At 27.2% G+C, this 11,810-nt stretch overlaps 1 protein-coding gene and 1 pseudogene across 1 annotated transcript; both read left to right on the top strand.

The window, feature by feature from the left end:
* Positions 1-2,872: 2,872 nt before the first annotated feature.
* LOC113846818 (probable WRKY transcription factor 40) lies at positions 2,873-4,558 on the top strand. The gene is made up of 4 exons (XM_027475487.1): positions 2,873-2,949; positions 3,174-3,503; positions 3,741-3,857; positions 4,009-4,558. Exons 1-4 carry the CDS (start codon positions 2,890-2,892, stop codon positions 4,360-4,362), a joined length of 861 nt encoding a protein of 286 aa, XP_027331288.1. The 5' UTR covers positions 2,873-2,889; the 3' UTR covers positions 4,363-4,558.
* Positions 4,559-9,356: 4,798 nt separating this feature from the next.
* On the top strand, positions 9,357-11,147 carry LOC113848219 (annotated as a pseudogene).
* The last annotated feature ends 663 nt before the right edge of the window (positions 11,148-11,810 follow it).

Below are 11,810 nucleotides of genomic sequence, written 5' to 3'. Positions count from 1 at the left end.
ATTTTCATTAACAATGGAATTTCGTGCACAAGACTGTGCCTTGACTTGGACCTGTTCATGTAGCTCTTGTAAGAGTTGTGGAAGAATCGTTATCCTGCTGCTGCTTATAAAATATGTCTAAGTAAATGTGGAAATTCCACAAATAGGTACTTTATTTATTTCAATGGAGTTTTCCCTTATTTTTATAAACTTTCATAATTATTAAATAAAAAACATATTTTATATTTTAATACTTAATTTAAAAAATTGTTAAAAAAAGAAAAAGATATAAGAGAGCATAATAAACAAACGTTGAAATTGTTTGTGACGAGGAAGATAATCAGCTCAAAAGAGAGGAAAAGGACAGAGATTAGTTGGAAATAAAGAATATAAACTTTTCAAAGTTGGGAAATTGAATCATGTGGAAAAAGAATGAACAAGTTAAATAACGTAACGTAATATGCGTGGCGTGAGCATCAGAGCATGTGACGATGGCATGAGATGTCATATTCAGACTTGAAGAACCAAATAAATATTTTTTTTTCATTTTAAATTGTGAAATTGAGTAATTAAAATAATAATTTTTCATAAGATTAAAATATATTAAAAAAATTGGAATATTTTTTAAAGACATTTAAGTGCTAATTTAATAATGTTTAATTTTTTACTGATTTTGATTCGTGTCACTAATCTATTTGATCTACCAAATCTAATGTTATTCTGACAATACGTGTGAACCTATCTTATCGAAATTTAATTTATATACCAAATAAAGATACCATAGACGACAATGAATAATTATTATATGATGGGAATTTTTTAAGGGTGACCATTGATAGGATAGAAAAAAAATATAAACCGAAACGAACCAGAACTCCAGAAAGCATGCAGATTAAAACTGTTTCTGATCATTGAGCATGGTTGCGTCGTCAATGGAAAATGTCACACATATAATATAGTTCTGTTTGAAAGAAAATAGAAACCATTTATTAAACAATAGTTATTATATAAAAACAAAATATTTCAATTTTTTTAAAAAAAATATTTAAATATCAGATGAAACATTGATTTATTTTTTTTAATAAATGTTCTCAAGCCACTTATTAGTAAAATTAATATTCATACATGAAAATAGATAAAAAGTTAAAGTCTAACTTTTTTAAAGCTTAATTTATATTATTCTATTTAAATAATATATTTAATTTAACGTTTTTTAAAAATTTAATTAATTGAATAAGTTAAATTTAAATTTTAAAAAATTATTAAACTTAATAAAATAATTTATTTAAAATTCATAAAATTTATAATAATATATTATATAATTTTATATAAAAATTAAAATATAATATTGTAATTAATAAATTAAATTTTAAAATAATAAATTATTAAAATTAAAAATTCTATTTTTTTATTAGAATTAGAAAGCATCTCTATTTTTATTTTTTTTTTGCTATAGAAAGCATCTCTATTACCTGTATTTCAAAAAAAAAATGTTACTATTAATTAATATACTTTGTATGTATAATATAAATATTAATTTTTTTTTATATTTTATTTAAATATATGTCTTATGACTTTTATACAAATATATTTATTTAAATAATTTCATAATCCATTTAAAAAAGACTTAATGATCGATTAAAGATTTTAATATGAAATAAATTATTAAAAAGATTAATAAACTAAATTAAAATTTTAAAAATATTAAAGTAAATTTAATAAAAATTATATGATAATAATAAATTAAATTTTAATTTTAAAATTATTAAATAAGTCAGAGCTTTAATTAATATAAAATGAAAAAACTTTTTGTTAGACGATTGACTAATGGTGCTCTTTTTCTCTTTCTTTTGGAAGTCAATTGTAAATGTTTGGGCAAGAAGATTTTATATATTATACAAAGTTATATTTATTAATATATATATATATATATATTATATAACATATTAAATAATAAAATATTATAATTATAGTAATATTTATTACAATATTCTTGTATTATGAAATATTTTTATTGATATTTATATTAAATTGTGTACTTATATATTAACAAATAAATAGTCAGTGTAGTCGTTAAGTAATTATAATACATCCTTTTAAGAGGTCATTTGTTAGGATCGGTCATTTGGCCAATTTTCAATCTATCTGATTAAATCGACTGATTCACTCTAACTTTTAAATTAGTATTATTTTATTTTTAATAGTTAGTAATTTGTCCCAAAGAACTTACGATAGTAATCATGAATTAGAATCTGCTCACAGGGAACTAACATCTTCAAACAACCATAACTAACGAGGTAACTCAAAAATTAGTACCAAACAAATCGAATTCGCAAAATAAGAAAATCGCTTGTCTTTTCAACAATTGACAAATGACAAACCTTTGCAAACACATGAAAAGCACTTATAAGTGTGTTCACACGGCTTCTTTGCAAAACAAAAATCCAAGTGCGATAACTTTTCGTAATTTTTAATGGAAATTATGTAACTTTTCCGTGAGTTTTTGGCTTTTAAAGTACAACGTGGAAGAATAAAAAAATACGAAAAAGTAAAAGGGAACAGCTTAGTGTTTTAGAAAGACTCCCTCGTCAATTAGAAATGGAAGAAAGTCAATGAGATATTATTTTATTACTGATGGAAAAATAAACTTTTATTTATTTGGTGAAATTATTGTTCAGAGCAAGATTTTTTATAGCTTTTTACATAAATTAAGAATTAAAATATAATTTGAAAATAAATTTAAATTTGGAAAACGCGCATATGCTTAAAAGCAGAAAGTCTGACGCAGCTAAGGTGACGAGAGAAGTGAGGTGGCGTTTTCACTCTCATTTCCTGCAACCTTCCTCCTTTCCCCTCACAACTATATATCTCACCATAAAGATTTTCATTCCTCTCACTACATTCTAAAATATGGAACCAACATGCGTCCACACTGCACTCAATCTTAACGTTGATCCTTCTAATTACATGGTTCGTATCCATAAATAACGTTCATCCTTCCATCTACTTTTACCATTTCTTTTACATTTCACTTCAGTTACATACTTAATAATTCAATGATTATCACATGTTTCTGAAATATAATGTTATTATTAGTTACAGATAACATATAAAAACATTTTAATAATTGCATCAAGTCTTATTCTTCTCTAAAATTCTAACACGTAGCATTGGATTGGAAATTTTGTGACCAGGTAGAGGAATTGGCTGATGAGCTGCGTCGCCTAAGTCGTGAGAATAAGAGGTTGACTGAGACGTTGACCCACATGTTTGAGAACTATCAGACTCTGCAAAAGCAATTGTGCCAATCGATCAACTCCAATTTTGAGCAAGACCCAACACAATCACGGAAGAGAAAAGCTGAGAGTGAAAATTGTACCAACAAATCTGGTATTAGATGCAACATTAACACTCAGTGCAGCACCATAACTGAGGAAGAGTCATTCAAAAGGTACAAAGATATCACCTCCTCGCCTAAGGTTACCAAGGTTCTTGTCAAAACAGAAGCATCCAATACAAGCTTAGTAAGTTTCCAAATATTTGTCTTCTCTTCCTAGGAACTTATTTAGGCCGTCTTCATTATTTTATCTTTAAAATAATATATACTTAATTTATAAATTTAACTTGGCCCAACAACTTCATTGTTTTGTATACATATAATATAGTTTTGTATCTATATTAGGAGTAAATTTTGGGAAGATTAATGAATTCCAAGTGCTAACTGAGAATCCTGAATTGATTTTTCTTTTCTGGGTATGAAGTATGTGATGGACGGATATCAATGGAGGAAATATGGTCAGAAGGTCACCAGAGATAACCCCTCTCCTAGAGCTTACTTCAGGTGCTCCTTTGCCCCAAGCTGCCCCGTGAAAAAGAAGGTAATAAAATTTTCATAATTGGATTAGCACCCTCTATGTTGTATCCACAATAATCAACGATTTTAATTGGTACCCATTTAAATTGAAGCATCACAAAACAAATATCAAGTTTTATTTGATCAATTTCATCATTATCAAATATCAATTATAGGTACAGAAGAGTTTAGAAGACCCCACTATATTGGTTACAACATACGAAGGAGAGCATAATCATGGTCATCAACGAGCTGAAGTATCACTTGTCTCGAGCCAAAGTGAAGCCCCTAGAGGGTCAGGTCCTGGTTTCTCACCTAGTACACCCATAATTGAAAGTTCTTGCCCCACCATAACGTTTGACTTGGTCAAGTCAAGATTGGTTGACGATGCCCAAAAGTCCTCTATCCATCAAATTTTGGTTCAACAAATGGCTAATTCTTTGACAAGAGATCCCAATTTCACCGCAGCACTTGCCACCGCCATTTCAGGAAAAATTGTGGACCAAAACCCTATGACCACACATCTTTAGGAACATTAATTTTCAAAAATAACCGCTTTTTAAACTCTAAAAATTTATTAAGACGATTATTTTTTCAAGTAATTAAGTTGTAATGGAGAGAATTATGTTAGTTTGGCTCCTTTTAGGGTGACAACAGAGTCCAATAGTAAGAAAATGTATATATAAAATTCATGTAAAAAAAAACAAGTTCAAATTCTGTTTCTCTCAATATTGCAGCCCCACTATTTAATTTCTATAAATATAATTTTATTTCATTGTATTTTCTTAAAAAATACTTTGATTCTCATAAACTTTTTAATTATTTCTTATAATTATTTAATAATAACATGTCATATGTTACATCAGCAACTATATTTAAAATAAGATGACGCATGAGAACTAAATACATGGCATTCCACCACTAAATAGTAATAATATTTTTTTAAAAATTAAACTAATAAAAATTTTGAAGGCTCAATTTTTATATAGAAATGTCAAAGTGGGTCAAGTTTGACGGGTCAATCCGCTAATTAACTTGTTAAAAATGACAGATTAGGTTGAATATTTTGTCCTGACTAACTCGTTTAATCTGTCTTGTTTTAACCTGCAAAATATGAATTAACAGTAAATTAGTTCGTTAAGCTCATTTTTAATTAAATATTATTTTTAATTAATTTTTTTATTTTTGTGTTATTTTAATTGGATTAGTTCATTAATGCATTAGCCTATCAACCCCTTTCTATTTTTTTGGTATATAGTGGAATGCCCATTAGTTTGTTAGTCCACCCTTAAACGAGTCGAGTTATAAAATTTAATTCATTTTCAAATTGGGACACAGGGAGAGAAAGTGGACATGACTGACCCGTTTTAATACCTTTATATCTTGTTTAGAAATACACATACACGTTGTTGTATTAAAATTATAGAAATATAATTAATATTTTTCTTTTTAATACTTTTTCATTATTAATTGCTTACCTATGATCTAAAGGTGGGTGGTAATATTTTTTTATATATATTTATAAATATATAATATGTTAATTTTAATAAGGTATTGAATAATATTTTTTTAAATTTTATAGATATAATTTATATAATTAAAATTTTAATTTAACAATTAATTTTAAAATTAAATTATTTAATATAAAAATATTAATTAGGTGAAAACAAGTGTACTGATTTAATATCTCTATCTTGTGTGCATAGACTCACACGCTCTTCTGTTGAGTGGCAAAGTTTTTATGAACAATATTTTCAATTTTAAAAGACCGCCACATAATCAGACAAACGTAGATTTTCTCTTCGAAGAAGTAACATTGACACATGTTAGATGACAAACGAATATTGTAATATTATTATTATTATTGTTTTTATTTAGCTTAAACATAATTATATCTAGTACATGATATTTATAGTTTAAAACAAAATATAGGAAACTTATTTTAAACAATATTTTTCTTTAAAAATTATTTTAACTTAATTACATAATTATAAATATTATGTATAAAGATTTAATATAATTAAATGATTATAAAATATAATTTATTTTAAAATAATCCTTTTATTGCATTGCATGGAATCAACGGGTAGAAGTTGTTTTAACTTAACTTGTGATTTTGGGTTCAAATTCTAGAGACGGAAAAAGAAACAAAAAATAAAGAAGATAAAGAAGAAAAGTTGAAAAAAAAGTTGAAATTGGAACTTTAGGAAAAAGAAAACGATAAAAAAGTGCATAAAAATTGAGGAATAATTTATCATTACATCCAAAATTGATTATTAATCCATAAAACTAGTCTCATTTCCTTTTTCATTCTTACTTTTATTTGACTAACTATCATGTGTTACTGTATTGCATTATGCTTTACGTTTTTGCTCTCAAGTTTGTTCAACATTCACAGTGTCATTGGCCATTAATGTGTTATGACTAAATTTACACAACACATCTAAATCTATTTCATGTCAGTGAATTATCCAGACTCATAACTCGACGACCTATGCAACTAGTTGAAAATAACGATGAGAAAAAGTAAATTGATGTTGATTTGTTCAATCATGCCTCCAATATGTTTTCTAGATATCAAGCTCAAATTATTCAAATTTGAGAAGTTCAAAATTGTTTTTTTTATTTGATAAACTTAATAATATATAATACTTTTGTAAAATTTTAGAAGTTTGTAAAATTTGTATGGATTACTTGTCTCCTAAACATTATTTGGATTTATTTTAATATTTTTAAACTTATTTGATAATTGTTTGGTTAATATTAGTAACTACTAAAAAGTAAATATAAATAATAAAATATTTGATAATTAAAATTTTTTATTAAAATTAAATTTAGTTTATCACTACTAATAATTTTATCTCATTTTCACTCTTCTCTTTTTAAACAAATTATATACAAGTGCAAACCTTAGATTTCTTTCCTTATTTAATTGTCACAATATATTAATTTAACATGATGTATTTTTTTCAGTTATTTAATATATTTTAGTTAATTTTATGTTAAATAATTTTAATTCAATCAAATATTTAAAGTTATAAACTTTCAATTATATCTTATAAAATTTTTATTTACTTATCAACCGTAAATTATGTAGGTTAAGTTTGCATAAAATTTTAGGTTAAGTTGTTTTTTCTAAAATTATAAAAAATAAATAAAAATTGTTTACAAGTTAAAAAGAATTATCTTTTCAAATTTTAGAAAAATTAAATAAGAGAATTTTTCAAAAGTTAGTAAAATATAAATTATTATTTTTTATACTTTTTTTCGTTAATGAAAATATCTTCAAATGTTTGTTTTCACACATGAGATGGGGTAAATATAATAAATGGGAGCCATAAATATCCATGTCACGTGATTCACATGAAGAATGAAAAGGCATACGTGAACAAATACAAAATACAATTTATTAATCGCATGAAGAATCAAAATCTTGCATTTTTTGTCCAAGTTCCACGTGCTTTAATATTCGGATTTTTTAACTTCTTATCATACTCCTATCTATCTATTGCATTAAATTATTTTTTACTCGTTTATTATCTTCTTTGAAACATATATTAATTATTAAGCATAAAATTATAAAAAATAATAATTTATTAATTATATAAAATGATAATAAAAATAAGTGAAATAAAATTATCAAAACAACGGTGGGGATGTGAGGACGATGGGAAAGTTCAAGTCGAGTTACGTGCATGGATTGTATTCCACTTACAGTAATTACTATTTATTGTCGTTTACAGTGTGAGGTTTTGTCGGCTTCCACAACCAATGAATTTTCAGTGTAAACAAAGACTCTTGATTCTTGCGCCGCCCATCGAAAGTGTTTCAACGCGCTACCAGGGGGGACTCCAATGTTCCTATTTCTATGGATATTACCGTTTGGCTACATCAAAGTCTAAAACCTCTTCTTCTTAATCATATCTAAACGGGATTTCTGAGTATAAACTAAGAAAAATAATCATTATACACACTCATTAGATGTGTATACTTACTGTGAAGTAAGAAAAGAAACAAGTATAAATATGATAAATAATTTAATGTGGTAGAAATAGAAAATTTAGAAAAATGAAATAAAAGAGAAGTAAGAAAACTGTAAATATTGTATATTATAATTTATTAAGTAAATAAGTTAATTATCCTTAAGATTATATAATTCAACCCTTTATTCTCATCCAGTTAACATCTGTTAAAGTTTGATGGATGAAAATAATTTGTCATTTCTTTCTCCAAATAATTACGTTGCGCATCAATTGATACGTAAATCAACCAAAAATACAATCAAATGTTTTTTGATGAGTTTCAATCTATCTTCATGATTTTTTTTTCAAAGAGAGTTCATGAAATGAGTGGCAACTTCTAGTTTCTGCCCAAGCATTAGGATCTTGTTAATTTGAAGAGAAAATTCGGTTCATGTTCACGATGCTCGACCCTTATGTTCATTGGTGGTTGCTCTTGGATTTTCTTCACATTTTAAGCCATTCGATGAATATGTCACTAGTCTTGCGTGTCAAATTCAACTCGTCACCCGCATCTTAAGGCACTAAAGACAATTGCACTGAGTCATTGTACATCTGGAAAACCTTGACCTTTTTATACATCAATCTGAAAACATGGACCATGCGATATGAAATTGGAAAATGGATTTTTTTTTTCATTTATCTTTACATATTGTAGCTTATATGTCCCAGAATTATGAAATTTATATACGATAAAATAATTATATAAAATGAGGTGAATTGTTATTATTACATATTTGCTTGTATATGTAGAGTCGCTATCAAATGATGCATAATAATCAAAGACTTAAAATGAGTCTATTAATTATCTTGGAACCCAGGAACACGTTGGAGACATTATGATGAAAAGGAAAATAAAACTTTCTTTTCAAACGGCAAGTGTCATGCCTGTGACATCGAGGGATTACATCATTCTGCATACGTTATAGGAGTAGAAAATATTGGCTCATTGTGAAACTGTTCATAGCAATAATCTTAGTACATAAATCCAATCACTCTATATTTTTCTAACACATGGAGTTGAATTGAAAAATTCACTCATAACTAAGACCCTACTCTGGCCACCTCTCTTTTCATACAGATGTATCATTTGAACATTAAGAATTTATATTGTATATAATATTATCTTCAATTATTTTAGTTTTTTTTTATATATGTTTATATATATATATATATATATATATATATAATACACTTTAAAAAAATAAAAGAGACACTTCTAAAGTTGTTAAGAAGAAACATTATATTGCTTTTCATGTGAGGGGCAGAAGAATTATTAAAGAAAGCAAGGGCCAGAGGTTGGAGAGTTTTGGCCACATATATAAATGAATAGATTTCCTTTCATCTTACTCAACCTTCAACCACCCCCATTCTGTTCTAATTTCTATAAAAAATTAAAAGGCTCCTCCATTATTTGTTATTGTTGTCTTATCACACTTTCAATTAATAAAGATAAATTCTCAGTTGTGATTGAAGGTCGTTTAACTCTTCAACCTACTATCACAATGGATCATAAGGTATACTAGCTGGTTCCTCCTTTTTCTTTGCTTCTTACTCTTGTTTTTGTATACCATAACCATATCTGTCTATAGATATATATGTGTGTGTAGAGAGATTCAGAAACACATACTGAATATGAAACTATTCTAGTGAACATTTTTTATATAAGGATGAAAACATATGTAGCTAATGCTTAAAAGATTATAACAAACAAAGTTTGATGATTAGGTGGAAACTCTGAAAGCGGAGTTACAAAAGTTGAGAGAGGAGAATACTGCTCTAAAACTGATGCTTGAAGTTCTGACCAGAAAGTGCACAAAGTTTGAGACCCAACTTCAAGAGATCAACAAGGTAGAAAACAAGGGCATGAGCTCAAATCATTTTGATACAAACAAGAGAGCAAGACTAGAGTTTCCAACAACTAAAAAACCACAACAAATCTTTGTCAAAACACACCCCAAGGATGATAGTTTGGTATGCTATGCCCCATTAGCACTAATTTGGTTCTGTAACCATCAAATTACTTCAATTATTATAATGCCCAACTTCTTTATGTTTATACAAATTTTCCTTTGGGAATATAGATAATTAACGACGGCTATCAGTGGAGGAAGTATGGGCAGAAGGTTACCAAAGAAAATGCTTCACCTAGAGCTTACTTCAGGTGCTCCATGGCTCCTATTTGCCCAGCCAAAAAGAAGGTTTATTGTATTAACATATCATAATTTCATTTGGTTCTATTTTGTTTAAGCAATACAGATGACTTTATGTCATTATGATGATTTAAAATAGTATAATAAATGAAAGCACAAGTTAATAAAATGCTTATATAAACAACTAGGCCATGTGTAATATTATATATACATTGACATATGATTACACAATTAGGGAACTGATCGAGAGGAAATACAAACTTTTGTAGTCAACAGTTAGGTGTAAAGTTAAGATTACAATCCATTTCTTTTTCATCATGTACATGTATGATTTCAAGAAACTTGCAAGGTTATTATTGGTTTTCAGTGTGTTTATTTTGTGTAATTTTATGTTGCGTTTGGGGAGAAGAATTCTAAATTATTAGATTACATGAATTTGGATTAAAAATAAAATATTTTTAAAATATTTTAGAATTTTAGTTAAAATTTTTTATATGAAGTACAAAGAATTGTAAATGACACGTTTTTAGAGAAAATTTAAAATGTCCTCTAATATATTTAACTTCTTTATATTGATCATTTATAATCTTTTTCATATTTAATTCACATTTTAGTTATTCTTCATTATTGATATTATATTCTCCAAAATTTTAAAACTCTCTATCCAAACCCACTTTAATGAATAATTTGGCGACATAATTGTGGTTTTAAGACACCCTTTAACCTTACTACAATTAATCATTTCAGGTGCAAAGATGCATACATGATAATTCTATCCTTGTTGCAACTTATGACGGAGAACACAACCATGGTGTCCTTCATGAGTCATTGCGACCATCTTCATCAACACCTAAAGGCTCATTAGTTGCTAACAAGTTGCCTCTGACAAGCATACCAAATGACAAAGAGGCAATGAACATTGACTTTGCGCTTTCTAGTTGTACTCAAACAGATAGGAAAATTTCTGAGGATGCCATGCAAAAGTTTGAAACTGGAAGCAACATCAAAATTGAAGAATATGTAAATTCTCTAATCAAAGATCCTGATTTCACTCTGGCGTTAGCTGAAGCAGTTGCCCGCATCATCACTGGCCAACAAAAGCAACAAGGTCTAAACCTCAATTTGGATCTTCCTGAAGAGTGAGATGTATCATTTTTGTCCCCAACCCCGAAGCCAATATGCAAGTGTAAAGATGGCTTTTAGTTCAGTAAATGGTAGGCTGGTAGCACTGAAAAGTGAGGAAAATTTCCTTAATTTCAATGCATAATGTAGGATTAGGAATATAAGTGCTACGTTTTTTACCTTAGCTTATTACTTCATTTGATCATTTGAAGATGTAAAATAATGGCACAAATGAGACACAAGAGTTGGTCATAAACAAGTATTCCTCCAAGGGCTATTTAATAGAAAAAATGGCTGAGATTTGATGCATAGTAAATCCTTGTTCGTTTCATGGAGTGTCTATTATCACTTTTATGCTTTTATTGGTACTTTTATTTAAGAAATTTTATGTGAAATACCCTTACTATTAATATGACTATAAAATAAAAAATGACATTTTAGACAAAATTCACTTAAATAAAAAAGACAATCGATACTTAAGAATAGCAATAGACACACCCTTCGTTTCAAAGTTACAATATTAATTTTCATATTTTTTTTAATGAAAAACACATGTTCTAATGTATCTGTGGTTCAAATTTATACATGCATTTCAATCACATTCGATTGTTAAAAATTAATTCTATAAAACTCTAAACCAAATGGACAAATAAAATAAAGCAGTTACTAAATGAGAACTTCAAA

The sequence above is a fragment of the Abrus precatorius genome, unplaced genomic scaffold (assembly GCF_003935025.1).
Source record: "Abrus precatorius isolate BTA unplaced genomic scaffold, Abrus_2018 Scaffold8, whole genome shotgun sequence".
In the NCBI taxonomy this organism is placed as follows: Eukaryota; Viridiplantae; Streptophyta; class Magnoliopsida; order Fabales; family Fabaceae; genus Abrus; species Abrus precatorius.
This window is presented reverse-complemented; position numbering and strand designations above follow the sequence as displayed.